The following is a 15,475-nucleotide window of genomic DNA, read 5'->3' as shown; positions in this document are numbered from 1 at the left end:
AAACTGAAAATAATTCAAATATTCATCAACAGGTGAGTGAATAAACAAATTGTGTACACCCATACAATGCACTGCTACTCAGCAACAAAGATTGAAATATTGATGTATGACTGGATAAACCTCAAAACCATTATACTGAGTAAAAGAAGCCAAATACAAATAAATACACATTATATCATGCCATTTATATAAAATGGAAGAGAATGCAAACTAATTTAGTGACAAAACAACAAACCAGATCAATGATTGTCTGAAGCCATACATCAGCAAAATCTGTTGTTCCTTGAATTCTGATTGTCATCTTTCAAACAACAAAAAATTATAAAAATATTTTTCTATTATGTTGATATATTTTTGTATATGCATTTATCCTCCAGATATTGTCCTATTACATTATTTTAACTAAAAAAACATCTCCATCGCCCTAGCCGGCTTGGCTCAGCGGATAGAGCGTCAGCCTGCAGACTGAAGGGTCCCAGGTTCGATTCCAGCAAAAGGCACATGCCTGGATTGCGGGCTCGATCTCCAGTAGGGGGTGTGTAGGAGGCAGCCGATCAATGATTCTCTCATCATTGGTGTTTCTATCTCTCTCCCTTCCTCTCTGAAATCAATAAAGAAATATATATATATTTTTTTTTTAAATCTCCATTTTATTATTTAAGTATTTGTTTAATGTTTTGAAATTCAAGACACTTTGAAAATATTCAAGTCAGCCTGGCCAGTGTGGCTCAGTGGCTGAATGCCGACCTATGAACCGGGAGGTCGTGGTTCAATTCCCAGTCAGGGGACATACCTGGGTTTCAGGCTTGATCCCCAATAAGGGGTATGGAGGCAGACGATCAATGATTCTCACTATTTATGTTTCTATCTCTCTCGTTCTTCCTTCCTTTCTGAAATCAATAAAAAATGTTTGAAAAAAAATGTTTGAAAAAATATTAAAGACAAAGATTAATAAAAATAATCTTAACTTTCAAATGTGGCTTTTTTAATAGCAAAATGGAAAAATGGTAAACAATCTCTCTTTAAAAAAAAAAAGTCTTGCCAAACCGGTTTGGCTCACTGGATAGAGCGTCGGCCTGCGGACTGAAGGGTCCCAGGTTCAATTCCGGTCAAGGGCATGTTCCTTGGTTGCAAGCACATCCCCAGTGGGAGGTATGCAGGAGGCAGCTGGTCAATGTTTCTCTCTCATCAATGTTTCTAACTCTCTATACCTCTCCCTTCCTCTCTGTAAAAAATCAGTAAAATATATTTAAAAAAAAAAAAAAAAAAAAGCACTTCCAAAAGTAACTAGAGAGGCTTAAATATGTGGAGCTAATTCAGAAAGGGGATAATACCTTATATTAATCCAAAAAAAGAGGAAATATTTACTGGACCTTAATGAAATTTTCCATATGTCATTTAAAAATAAATGATTCTTATAAGTAAGGGGTTTTTTTTAACATTTCAATATATTCTCTGAAATGGCATCTTGTAAACCTAATATTTAACTTAGATATACCAGACAAATATTTAAAATCAGCAAAATAAAAACCAGTAAGACAATTTGCATCTGAAAGCCTGACATTCTGATTTACTGGTTTATATTTTCCTAAATATAATATAAACCAGGGGTGGGGAACCCTTTTTCCGCCAAGGGCCATTTGGATATTTATAACATCATTTGCAGGCCATACAAAATTATCAACTTAAAAATTAGCCTGCCATATTTGGTCAAACATTTAATTAACTCACCCTACATGGTTTGGCTTTGATTTCATGGGCCTCATACAACCTGTGGGCCAGATATTCCCAACCCCTGAACAGTTTTGAGTACTCAATATATCAGAAATACAACTATCTATTTAAAATTGTTAACTTTCAACAATATGACACATCAGTAAACATTAATACAATATTCTAGCAATCATCTTATATGAAATAAGTGGAAAACAAATTTCTCAACAGGAGTCAAATTCATCTAATAAAAAATTTTATTTAAAAAACCTAAACAAACATTAAACACTTTTAAATTGAAATAAGTTGTGAAACTTCCTTTTACCTTTTACGAACAGAAAGTTTCAAAAATAAAAGGACAAATATAATTCTAGCTATTTCATTGTTTTCTAATATTATTTTAGTAAATTATTTATTCAATCGCTTCTTTAAGTTCTCAAGGTGTTCCACATTAATATCTTCCAATGCCAGTACCATTGCTTTAGACAAAGAGGGATTAAATGAAATAGTCATTAGACAGCACAAATCTATTAAATCTCGCTGACATTTCTGCAAACCCTCCAGGAACTTCTGATATTGAAGAGGGTCCTTTTTTAACTTTTTCATCTCTGCTACTGAAAACCCTATCAGACCAGCAAGTATTTCATCTACAAAGTCTACATCTAGATATGCAGTTCCATCAGAAATCTTTGCTGTTATACTCCAAATGCCACCAGAACTTGAGAGATTTCCAGTTAAGGTTACTATAAAGGCTTTGACTTTCACTGTTAGAACTTCCTTTGGTTTGCTGGCCATTAGAACAGACAAATAGATAAAGGGTGGAGAATACAAATCCATGGTGTTAGAAAATTTAGTGCTGTTCTCTGATGATTTTAAAGAATAATTCTGTAAACACTGATCATTTCCATTATAAATTTGTGAACTTCTTTTTGGAGTTCTGACCCGTTCTCTATTTAATATTGTATTATTTAAGGAATGTACATTTGAACTGAGGATGGTTTGTTTCACTTTATTATCTGTCTCTGAGTTCTTATCTTTATTTGAAAAACCATGGGTTATGGATACATTATGATTAACTGAAAAAACACCATTGTTGTGGTCTTCATCAGTCATTTGTTCAGATAAATTATTTTCATTCCAATTATCATTTCCATTTTTGCCAATTAAAGAAAAATTATTCAGAGTATTAGGCTTATATGAAGATCTTGCTATACTGTCAGCTGGTATTCTGTTCAAAGTCAATGGCTGCAATTCTTTAGTCTCCATTTGTTCTTTCTGGACAGCTTCTTCTAAAAGCAAGGCCTCTGCTAAGGAAAAGTCATCTAATTCCCCATCTGTGAGATGCACAGATTGATTTGGTGGTTTCTCCTTTGGTCTTGGAGAAATAACAAGTCCTGGTTCAAAACTTGACTGTCCTGTGGGAATAGTATTTGAGGAACTACCTATGCTGAAACATCTTCTTTCCAAGGAGGTGTCATTATTTGCTGCAAACACATCATTTTCATCAAGACTTGCCAAGAGTTCTTCATCAGAAGGTTCTAATACAAGCTCTAGATCATCTGTATTTCTAGGGATGTTTTGGTTAGAATTATTTGGTATGACTGAAACTATAGGATCAGGTTCCCCAATTAATCTTCCAAGTACTTTTTCTTGGGCATATTCCTCTAAAAGAGCATCTACTTCTCCTCCCAACACCTTCACATTTTCTGGTTTCAATAAGAGAACACCAAGACGAAAAGAAATGATTCCATGTATCAAAATTTTTGTGCCTGGAGGAAGATGACTATGAAGAACTGGAATAGGCTGATATTCCATCCCCTGCACTTGTACAATTCCATCAGTTAGCTGTAGCATCAACATTCGTGAAGGCTTGGCTTCCCAAGGCTTTTGGGTTACTTGTGTTTCAGCTGTAATTAACTCATTCATAGTATTCTTTCCTCTCAACTTTTGCATCTGGGAATATGCAGGCTGACTTACATCAACCAATGAATTAATCTGCAGAGCAAAAAATCCATTCAGCTCTCCTTTTGGGACTTCTAAAATGTCATCAGGTAAAAGAGGATGCTCTAAATCTTTCAGATCGGTAAGGAGCCATTGCTCAAAAACTTGTTTATTCATTTGTGCTTGACTCAAATTAATATTATCATTTTCTTCTTGGATCCAGTTAATACAAGCTTCCAACCACGTTACAGGTACTTTAACATGCCATGTAGCTAAAAGCCAGGTTTCAACTCTTAATGCAACACTAGTTACACTCATTTCTTTTAAATAAAAGAAATATTATACATCTGTTACCTAAAAACAAAAAACAAAAGCAAAAGAATTATAATTCAGTGTTTAGAATTATAGTTCAACTTAAATGTTGCCTAGTTATGCACAATGCACAAACAGGCATAACCATACCCTTTTGATTTTTCTCACTTTCAGCATCTTCAAATTCTTTCACTTTCTACACATCCAAAATTCAAATACAACAAGTATATTATGAGAAAAGCAAAAGCTTTGAAAGCTAATTTAGCCAAATTACTTCTCTGACCTATTATAAATTTCTTAACTTTTCTAGCTCAGATTTTTCATCTGTAATACGACAGTAACCATCTATCGTACAGGGTTGTTGTGAGGATTACATAACATTTAAAGCATAATGTCAGATCTATGAAAGACACACAGTAAATAGTAATTATTATGTTAATATAATTATCCAATTTTATTGTTTATAATTTAAAACAATATCTGAGTTTGGGTTTCAGAAATATTCTAAATTCTAATAAAAGCAACCTCCTAACTATTCAGGCAATAGAAAAAAAAGAAACAATATTCACTAAGATTATTTTCATAGCTATAATTCATACTCTATTAAAACATACCATTGTGCATGACCATACAGCACTGAAATATGTAGTCGAAGGATAAAATTAAAACAAATAACAATAAATTCTGAGCTGACATAAAGCATCTTATTTGTTTAGCTAAATAATTTCAATAGTCCTATGAGGTAAATTTACTTCTGATTTTCTCAGTATGATAAAACAGAAGCAAAACAGTAAAGACTAACCGACCCTATATTCACAAAAGTATTATTTTTTTCCTTCTACAGATAAAAATATCTAAGAGTTAGCCCTAGCCGGTTTGGCTCTGTAGATAGAGCATCGGCCTGAGGACTGAAGGGTCCTGGGTTCAATTTCAGTCAAGGGCACATGCCTGGGTTGCAGGCTCTGTCCCCAGTAGGGAGTGTGCAGGAGGCAGCCGATCAATGATTCTCTCTCATTGATATTTCTCTCTTTCCCTCTCCCTTCCTCTCTGAAATAAATATATATTTAAAAAAATCTAAGAGTTAAAATTTATAAAAGTTTTAATACATCCATAAGAAAACTTACCATCTGGAGCAGGAACATAGGATTTGATGATAGGACTTGGAACTGGTTGTTCAGTGGGGTACTTGTAACTTCTACTGCTCAGAAATAGCCCCAGGAGCTAAGACAAGAAGCAGTAAAGGTTATGAGGAAGCCGCAGAATCACTGGCCTATTTTCCTAAATGTAAGAGTTTGAAGGCATGATTTTTCAGATCCCTGTTATCGATCAGGGTAGAGTATAGGTAATACAGAATTTTAAAAATGAGGTTTGGAGTGAGATGAACAAAAGCAAGTGACAATGAGAAATTTATACCCTCTAAGCTTGTTTCCTTGTCTATATAGTACTTACTTCATGGGTTACTATTAAAAATTAAAGGAGATGAGAGAGGATAGAGGGCAGAGCACCAGCCCAGGTACAGATATTAAGCAGTTAGGTCAGCTGACCCAGGGCAAATCTGGCCCAGTTAGTCTGCTCACCTAGGCCTCAGAATTACCACCTCTGTGGCCAGTCGCAAGGCATCTGTAGGCGAAGTGGACCACCCAGAAGGTGTCCAAGGCCCACAAATGACTGGAGGCTGAAGCAGGCCGAAGCAGCTGAGGCTGAAATTAAACAGCACTGCCTGCAGAAGGAGAAAGAGTTCAAGGCCAAGGAAGCTGGGGCTCTGGGATCCCATGGCAGTGGCAGCACTGAGGCGGAGGAGGATAACCAGGAAAAGATAACCATCTAGACCAGCGGTTCTCAACCTGTGGGTCGCGACCCCTTTGGGGGGTTGAATGACCCTTTCACAGGGGTCACCTAAGACCATCGGAAAACACATATATAATTACATATTGTTTTTGTGATTAATCACTATGCTTTAATTATGTTCAATTTGTAACAATGAAAATACATCCTGCATATCAGATATTTACATTACGATTCATAACAGTAGCAAAATTACAGTTATGAAGTAGCAACGAAAATAATTTTATGGTTGGGGGGTCACCACAATATGAGGAACTGTATTAAAGGGTCGCGGCACTAGGAAGGTTGAGAACCACTGTCTAGAACAGGGATGAAGCAGTTAGGCATCTGTAGATGCCTAACTGGCAGAACAGGGATGAAGTCCTGGATAACTTTTGGCCTTGCCTGGGACTTCAGGCAGATAGCTATGAAAACTACTGCATAAATAGATAAGAAGAGCGAAGTACTTGTTCCATGGATTGGCATTTTAAATGCCTTAATGGGATATGAACCATTAGCAAAGCTCAAGCTATTGCTTGTGAAAGGTATTATTTCTGTATATTATATATGGTAGGTCTTCATTTTAAGTCGAATGGCAAATGCTACTTCTCTGTAGAAACTTAAAACTTGTCCAAAGATTTCATTTTTTACCTGGTATTTCTTAGAAATTTAATCAATATATACATTGTCTGGTTCCTTATGTCTTTTAGCTCAAGTAACATATCAGTATTGACTTTTTCTTTCTTAGATGTAGTTTTAAAAAAATACAATTTTTTGAAGAAAGAAAAAGGGGTTAAATTTTTTCCGCCTACAGCTAGCTCTCTTGGAGGTCAGGGATTTTATCTATGAAAAAGTAGTAAATAGCCCAGCCTGGGTGGCTCATTGGGTGGGCGTCAACCTATGAATCAAGAGGTCAAGGTTCGATTCCCAGTCAGGGCACATGCCCAGATTGCAGGCTGGATCCCCAGTGTGGGGCATGCAGGAGGCGGCAGATCAATGATTCTCTCTCATTGTTGATGTTTCTATCTCTCCTTCTCCCTTCCTCTCTAAAATCAATAAAAACATACATGTTTATTTGTTTGTTTGTTTTTAAAAAAAGGAGTAAATAGTTACTTGTAACCTTTATTAAGCATCACCCAGCCTAAAATAATACTTTCTAAGTGTTAGAACAATGAATAGTAGTATAATTATTTGGGCTGCTTTTAGTTTCCCTTACACAAAATTAGATGACAACTCAAGAACTTGTTTCTTTTATTGGTTAAAAAGTAAAGTTTCTTTATTATGTAAACAATTTTTTAAAATAAAAGAGCTAGGAGAGCCAGTACTAGTAAGTAATCTAGTGGTTCAGAGTACAACTATGGTGCCAATTTTTTTTTAAGTATATTTTACTGATTTTTTACAGAGAAGGGAGAGGGATAGAGAGTTAGAAACATCAATCAGCTGCCTCCTGCACACTCCCTACTGGGGATGTGCCCGCAAGCAAGGCACATGCCCTTGACCAGAATCAAACCTGGGACCCTTCAGTCCGCAGGCTAACACTCTATCCACTGAGCCAAACCAGTTAGGGTGGTGCCAATTATTTTTCACTTACAAACTCTGTCACCCTAAACAAGTGGTCATATTATTAACACATGGTTAAAATTGAAAGAAGTAGTTATAGTTGTTGTGAGAATTACATGAATAATATTTTAAAGGAGTTAAGATCATTATAATTACTGGCTCTCAGATTTAAATGGAAGTATTTCCTAACTTATTGCTAAGGAAAGCAAAACAGTGTGCTAACTTTTGTGTACAAAAGAAAGGAAAACAGGCATATTTCTATTTCCTTGTATATGCCTAAATCACCTCTAGAAGGATATACAGGAATAAAACTTTTAATACATAGATTACACTCCATAACAAAGAATAAGATCTTTGTGGGCCAAAAACAGAGAAACATTGAGTGGGTACTAAAAACCTAAAGAAAAAAGGACTAAAAGCAGTGTGTAGGCTACAGCTCCAAAGCTCCAAGGGTTCAACATGCCAATTATAGGGTAGAACTAGAAACAGACTCTTTGCTAAAATTGGGCCAAAATATGTTTCAACCACCACCTACCTATGGCCTGTGGAGAATGGAAATGAGGCCTACATAACATGTATAGTACATATAGTATGGTCTAGAATAGTGATGGTGAACCTTTTGAGCTCGGCGTGTCAGCATTTTGAAAACCCTAACTTAACTCTGGTGCCGTGTCACATATAGAAATTTTTTGACATTTGCAACCATAGTAAAACAAAGACATATTTTTGATATTTATTTTATATATTTAAATGCCATTTAACAAAGAAAAATCAACCAAAAAAATGAGTTCGCGTGTCACCTCTGACATGCGTGTCATAGGTTCGCCATCATTGGTCTAGAAGTAGGCTATTCATATCAATCGATGCATCTCTCTCCCATTGACGTTTCTCCCTCTCTATCTTTCCCCTTCCCTTCCACTCATTCTAAAAATCAATGGAAAAATATCCTCGGGTGAGGATTAACAAAAAATAAATAATTCTATGTATACTAGGATTTTTTTTTCTACAGGTTACAAAGAAAAGCTTATTAAAATTTTTAATCAAATGAAAAAAAGTATTAACATGTGGGATCTGTATTATATTTAGACTACATTTCAATAACTGAGCCCTTTATTAATAATTTAGTAAATCCTATTATTTTCATCTTCCCCTTCAGATAATTCCTAAGGTTTTCATTTCTACCTTTCTTAGGAAATTGAGTAACCATAGTTACTGCAGGTAGAAGCAACTCAGAGGGAAGATGTTAGCGAAGGCAGTACAATTTCCCATCAGCACACATACAAAAAACAGCTTTTAATCCTCAAAAGTATATATATATATATATATATTTTTTAAAATTGTACATTAAGAAATGCTCGCACCATATAATGCACTTCTTTTACTTTACAAAATTAATCTTAAGAAAACAATCAGGAGGAGAAACCAAGATGGTGGCATAGGTAAACACCGGAAATTGCTGCCTTGCACAACCACTTCAAAAATACAACTAAAAGACAAAACGGACATCATCCAGAACCACAGGAAGGCTGGCTCAATGGAAATTCTACAACTAGAAGGAAAGAGAAAAGCACACTGTGACTCAGAGGAGGTACAGAAGTAAAGTGCAGAGGTACAGAGGCACACGTGGAAAGGGCTGGCAACTGAGGACACGGGTGTCTTTTTCAATCAGGAGGGTGTCTCAAGCTCCCGACTGCTCTGAACTCCAGTTCTGGGCGAGTCTCTGGGGACCCAGACTCATATGGGGAGAAACTGGACTGTCTGGCATCGGTCAGACCTCGCAGGCAGCTTTCTCTCAGAGGTGCTTGCAGCGATTACCGGGAAACTGAGACTCGGGGCCTCTTAGGGTAGGACTGGGGTGCAGCCATAGCTGCTTGCTCCGCCCTGTTGATCCCCTGAGACCCCACCCCACCCAAGCTGTGAGCAGAGGCTTTTGCATATGAAAGGCCTGGCCCTTTGCAATCTGAAAATTACCAAACTGTAGCTGGGTCAGAGAGACCCAGAACTTCCAAAAGAAGGCCCAAGGCCCCACAGCAGCTTGCATTGCTTCACAGCTGGGCCTCATCTGGGCACCTCCAAACCCCAAACAAAGAAGAGGAATCTGCAGATCTCTCCATAGCTCCTGCTGGGTAACTTCAAGAAGAGGCTAAATTAGCACCTCCTTAGAGATCCAAGAGCCAGTGTACCCAGTAGTCAGAGTGGGCCCATCCAGATTACAACTCCTCAGATCCATAAGAGACACACTCAGAGGGCAGACTCAGTGAGCACCAAAGCCCCACTGAAGCAAGTCTTGCCCCAGAAGGGTGTCTTCAGCACAGAAGTTCTCCCACTGCAGACACAGCTGATTCTCACAGCCAATTGGCCTAGAGGTCAATTCCTCCCAGTGATACCTACAACAATCAAGGCTTAACTACAACAAGACTGTGCACACAGCCCACAAAGGGGTGCCCCAAGAGTGTCCACCTCAAGTAATTGGGGAGGCTGAGCCACTGGGCCCTATAGGATACCTAGCACACAAAGCCACTCTACCAACACAGGGAAACATAAAAAATGCGGAGACAGCCCTAACCAGTTTGGCTCAGTGAATAGAGCATCGGCCTGCAGACTAAAGGGTCCCAGGTTCGATTCTGGTCAAGAGCATGGACCTTGGTTGCAGGTACATCCCCAGTAGGGGGTGTGCAGGAGACAGCTGAGTGATGTTTCTCTCTCATTGATGTTTCTGACTCTCTATCCTTCTCCCTTCCTCTCTGTAAAAAATCAATAAAATATATTTTTTTAAAAATGCGGAGACAAAGAAACAGGTCACAAATGACAGAAATGGAGGAAAGCAAACTATTGGATATAGAGTTCAAAACCAAACTTATAAGGTTTTTCAAGAATTTTCTAGAAACCGCCGATAAGTTTAGTGAGACCATCAAAAAATCTAGTGAGACTCTCGAGAATATGAAAAAGGACCAACTAGAAATTAAGCATTCACTGACTGAAATAAAAAATATTATACAGCCCTGGCTGGTTTGGCTCAGTGGATAGAGCGTCGGCCTGCGGACTGAAGGGTCCCGGGTTCGGTTCCGGTCAAGGGCATGTACCTTGGTTGTGGGCACATCCCCAGTGGGAAGTGTGCAGGAGGCACCTGATCGATGCTTCTCTCTCATTGATGTTTCTGACTCTCTATCCTTCTCCCTTCCTCTCTCTAAAAAAATCAATAAAATATATATTTTTTTAAAAAGAAGAATATTATACAGAGTTCCAACAGCAGACTAGAGGATTGCAAGAATCAAGTCAAAGATTTGAAATACGAAGAAGCAAAAAACACCCAACGGGAAAAACAAAAAGAAAAAAGAATCCAAAAATATGAAGAGAGTGTAAGGAGCCTCTGGGACAACTTCAAGCGTACCAACATCCAAATTATGGGGGTGCCAGAAGAGAGAGAGCAAAATATTGAAAACCTATTTGAAGAAATAATGACAGAAAACTTCCCCCACCTGGTGAAATAGACTTACAAGTCAGGAAGCGCAGAGAACCCCAAACAAAAGGAATTCAAAGAGGACCACACCAAGACACATCATAATTAAAATGCCAAGAGCAAAAGACAAAGAGAGAATCTTAAAAGCAGCAAGAGAAAAAAAGTCAGTTACCTACAACGGAGTACCCATACGACTGTCAGCTGAGTTCTCAACAGAAACTTTGCAGGCCAGAAGGGAGTGGCAAGAAATATTCAAAGTGATGAATGCCAAGAACCTACAACCAGGATTACTTTATCCAGCAAAACTATCATTCAGAATTGAAGGTCAGATAAAGAGCTTCACAGATAAGGAAAAGCTAAAGGAGTTCATCACCACTAAACCAGTATTATATGAAATGCTGAAAGGTTTCATATAGGAAGAAGAAAAAGGTAAGAATAGGGAGAAGAAGAAAAAGGTAAAGATACAAATTATGAACAACAAATACACATCTATCAACAAGTGAATCTAAAAATCAAGTGAATAAATAATCTGATGAACAGAATAAACTGGTGAATATAATAGAATCGGGGCATAGAAAGGGAGTGGACTGTCTATTGGGGGGTGGTGTGGGGGGTGCAGGAAGAGACTGGACAAAAATCATACAGCTATGGATGAGGACAGTGGGGGAGGGGGGTAAGGGCAGAGGGTGGGGTGGGAACTGGGTGGAGGGGAGCTATGGGGGGAAAAAAGAAGAACAACTGTAATAATCTGAACAATAAAGATTTAATTAAAAAAAAAAAGATTCAGAGGGAAGGGAGGAGTGGGGGTGGAGAGAGATTAACCAAAGATCTTATATGCTTGTATGCATTACATATGGACACTGACAATAGGGTGGTGAAGGCCTGGGGCGGGAACTGGGTGGAGGCGGATAATGGGGGGGAAAAGAGGGACATCTGTAATCATCTCAACAATAAAGATTTTTTTTAAATAAATAAGAAAAATATAAAAAATAAATTAATTTTTTTTAAAAAAGAATGAAATTACAGACTTATGTGCCAGAGTGTTTATCATTGTTTTTATAGTGTGGGGGGAAAAAACAGCAACAATCTATGAAAGGTAAGATAATAGCATCTTTAAAAAAACATTTTTAAGGCCAGTTTAATGACATGTTCATATTTTATTTTGTTAGAGAAAAGGCCAATTATAAAACTACACATATCTTAATCCCCACTAATTCTGTAATCATGAAAAAATTTTTAAACACACTTTGATTGATATTTTGTGCATGTTAAACTTGGCTGACCACAATAATCTACATTTGAGATCTTGACTATAGGAACTGAGCAGAAAGAAAAGAGTAGGAAAATTCTATCATTCATCACTAAGACTTAAGCATATTTGATTTCTAGATTAATTTTCAATGAGCCTCACATATTTGAAGATATTTCAAGGTTTCTTTTATTAATCCTCATCCAAGGATATGTTTCCATTGATTTTTAGAGAGTGAAAGGGAGGGAGAAAGACAGAGAGAGACATCAATGTGACAGAGACACATCGGTTGGTTGCCTCCTGCATGAGCCCCAACCAGGGCCAGGATAAAGCCTAGACTGGAATGGAATCTGGGATCCTTCAGTCTGAGGGCCAACACTATCCACTGAGCCAAACTGGCTAGGGCTTTTAATTTTTTTAAAAATAGAAAAAGAGGCAGAAGTGCTATCCTTTTGGGCACTGTATATAGCATTCAACAAATGGCTGAGACTTAAATCATTCAATGTTTCCACTACCTTCATCTAAAAAGTAAAGGTAATCTGTGCTTTAATTCATTTGGAATGACTTCAAGATACTTTCTGAAAGTTGGGGGGGGGGGGGGGGGAAGAGGGCTCAACTATATGTAATGACTGAAATCAGAAAGAAGTAATCAGTGAAGCTATTTGTGGATCTTCCATAACCTAATGTAAGAAAAAAAAAACAGAAAGAGAATAGGTTTAGGAGTTTGAATCCCAAATCTGCTATGTGACCTCAGACATGTTCTTTAATTTCTCTTAGTCTTAATTTCCTCATCCATAAAACAAAGTTAACCACAACTTACCCACAGAACTGAAATAATGATTAAACTGCCAGCACAAGATCTGGCACATGGTGGGGAATTCAGGAAATGTTAGCTATGATATTTTAAATAATCACCCAGACAGACAATGTGCAATCTCAATTATATTAGCTTATCTAAAGTAAGTCCCACCCTGGGCAGTGTGGTTCAGTTGGTTGAACAGCAGTCTGTGCACCAAAAGGTCTCCAGCTCGATTCCTAGTCAGAGCATATACCTAGGTTGTGGGTTTCATCCCTGTTGGAGCCAGATCAATGTTTCTCTCACATCTTTCTTTCTTTCTCTCTCTCAAAATCAGTAGCATATTTAAAAGTAAATAAATAAAAGTAAATCCCACCTAAGTAATAGTAGCTCTGATTTCATTGGAAGTCCAAAGTGATCATATAGTTCATTACACAAAACAGGAGCCATTGAATGTATCAATAAATTTGGCAAGTCCTTGACTGAGCAAAGGTAATGATATAGTTTGGCTGAAAACCAGAGAGGATGAAAGGATAGTGAAAAGACAGATTTTCCTGTAGTTTAAAGGGTAAACTTACAATAAATTATAAGAGACAAGAAAGAAAACAAGTGGAAAAGGGAAAAAACAAAAACATGCAACAATGGCATTTAGAAAAGGTAACAGCTTGCACCAATTAGGGTCCAATGAGAAGACAGTAAAATTGGAAGAAGTTCCTGGATAGGGCTGCTCACTTTGCATTCCTGTTCATTCCTCATCTCTACTTACCGAGGCAGAAAATGATGGCTGCGACAGAAATACGAGTTTGAAAGAAAGCATCATTAGTACAGTGCCCCTAAAAGTGCCCATTCGTGTTAGTGAAATGTCCCACATTTTAAATGATAGATTCAATTAAATGTTGCAAATCCTAATCCCAATGGACAGATGTCTACAACCCAAGTATTCCCAGCCAACACATACTCATCAATTCTTGTACACTTAATGAAAATCTAAACTATGTATCATAGAACCAAAATGTGAGTTAAGTTTTACCTCTCAACAAGACTTATGATACACTCTTCCTGGTGGGGACCATTAGAAAAACTATACTACCACTTAAAGCAGTGGTTCTCCACCTTCCTAATGCCGCGACCCTTTAATACAGTTCCTCATGTTGTGGTGACCCCCAATTTCATTGTTACAAATTGAACATAATGAAAGCATTGTGATTAATCACAAAAACAGTATGTAATTATATATGTGTTTTCCGATGGTCTTAGGCGACCCCTGTGAAAGGGTCGTTCGACCCCCAAAGGGGTCGCGACCCACAGGTTGAGAACCGCTGACTTAAAGAGACCTTTTGTAAACTCCACAATCCCAGAAACTATGCTCTCGCAGTAGTTAACTGTCCTCCCAGCCAGTAAGTGCTGCTTCACGGAGTCCTCAGTTCCCTCTGAGTTTTCTTCCTGATTAGGCAAGTAAAAGAAAGATAAAGGACAGACGAAATCATAGCCATTTAAAATAGATGCTGGCTACATCTATTTTGTAAATTACTCAAGAGGGAAATCAAGTTAAAATATCAAGAATCAGTGCAAATTGGCGTTACAAATATACACATAGATGAGTGTCTTCTGCTAATGGTGGATCTAGCTTTATGTGTAAATTACAACACTTTTAAAGTATGAGTTTGGGGTTGCAGAGGAAGCCAGGAGGGTTGAGAAGGGGTGATGTGAGAACTGGGCACCACCACGCCGGGCGATTTCCCGGGTTTGGCAGGAGTCGGGGAGACCTTCAGAAAGGAGACCATCCAAGCTTAGCGCAGGGGCCCCAGAAGTGACCTAAATCAAAGCGAGTGTAAACTGGATGGACAGCTAAACCGGAAACACTGGCGCTCCGCGAGGTTCTGATGTTCTGATCACCGCCGAATACCTGGACACACCGTAAGCTCTTTAATAGGTGAACCACCAGGACGCGTATTTTGATGTTCGCATTCACTTGGGATGAATGCGATATTACTTCCAGAAAAATTTCAGATAAAATGCAGCGACGGCACTACAGAATACTCGCATCGCAGGCCCCATTGACAAAAAGAAAAAAGAGAGGAACAGAATGAAAGGTCTCTTCATAACGGGGAGCCCTGTAGAGACGCCTGGATCCCCCGGACATGCGGGCTCAAGGTCGCAACCAGAGGGACAAGTTCTCCAAGACTCGGAGGCTCACCGCCACAACCCCGCGGACCCGCCCGCATCCCCCGGGATCCAGCCCAACGGGGGCTGCGGCCCATTACCAACAGCGGGTGTCCGCGGCGAGGGCCGGGCCGGTGGGCGGGCGGGCGGACTGCACTTACCGACCCGCAGCTCGCCCCGCAGCCGGGCAGCCCGGGCGGGAGGGGGGTGTGGAGAGAGGGGGAAACGCGAGTGTGGCCCGAGGAAACGGTGGCATTCGTCTGAGCCTACTACCGACCTGGGACTCTCGCCATCCCCCACGTGCAACAGCAGCTCCATGGCCGCGCGACTCAGAAAACAGGAACCGAAACGGCGCGCGCCCTAATGCTATTTGGCCTCTTCCCGCCCGATTTGCCGCGCGCTCACGCCCCTCCTCCAAACCCAAAAGATTTCTTCGGGCCGAAAACGCCCCTTTCCC

The 15,475-nt window shown here is 38.9% G+C and overlaps 1 protein-coding gene across 3 annotated transcripts; it reads right to left on the bottom strand.

The window, feature by feature from the left end:
• Positions 1-1,952: 1,952 nt before the first annotated feature.
• Positions 1,953-15,444, bottom strand: RMI1 (RecQ mediated genome instability 1). Of its 3 annotated transcripts, none has more exons than XM_059657027.1 (3): positions 15,296-15,444; positions 5,091-5,187; positions 1,953-4,008 (listed from the first exon to the last, which is right to left on the bottom strand). In XM_059657027.1, the coding sequence occupies exon 3, from the start codon at positions 3,970-3,972 to the stop codon at positions 2,122-2,124; it is 1,851 nt and encodes a 616-aa protein (XP_059513010.1). In that variant the 5' UTR covers positions 3,973-4,008; positions 5,091-5,187; positions 15,296-15,444; the 3' UTR covers positions 1,953-2,121. The 3 variants fall into 3 exon arrangements, with proteins under 3 accessions (XP_059513010.1, XP_059513012.1, XP_059513013.1); XM_059657029.1 differs by having other exon boundaries at positions 15,180-15,309; XM_059657030.1 differs by lacking the exon at positions 15,296-15,444 and adding an exon at positions 13,588-13,606.
• Between the last annotated feature and the right edge of the window lie 31 nt (positions 15,445-15,475).

This window comes from Myotis daubentonii, chromosome 11 (genome assembly GCF_963259705.1).
Source record: "Myotis daubentonii chromosome 11, mMyoDau2.1, whole genome shotgun sequence".
NCBI lineage: Eukaryota > Metazoa > Chordata > Mammalia > Chiroptera > Vespertilionidae > Myotis > Myotis daubentonii.
This window is presented reverse-complemented; position numbering and strand designations above follow the sequence as displayed.

Coding starts and splice junctions, on each gene's coding strand:
- RMI1 (XM_059657027.1), bottom strand. CDS start 3,972: ATGAGTGTAACTAGTGTTGCATTAAGAGTTGAAACCTGGCTTTTAGCT.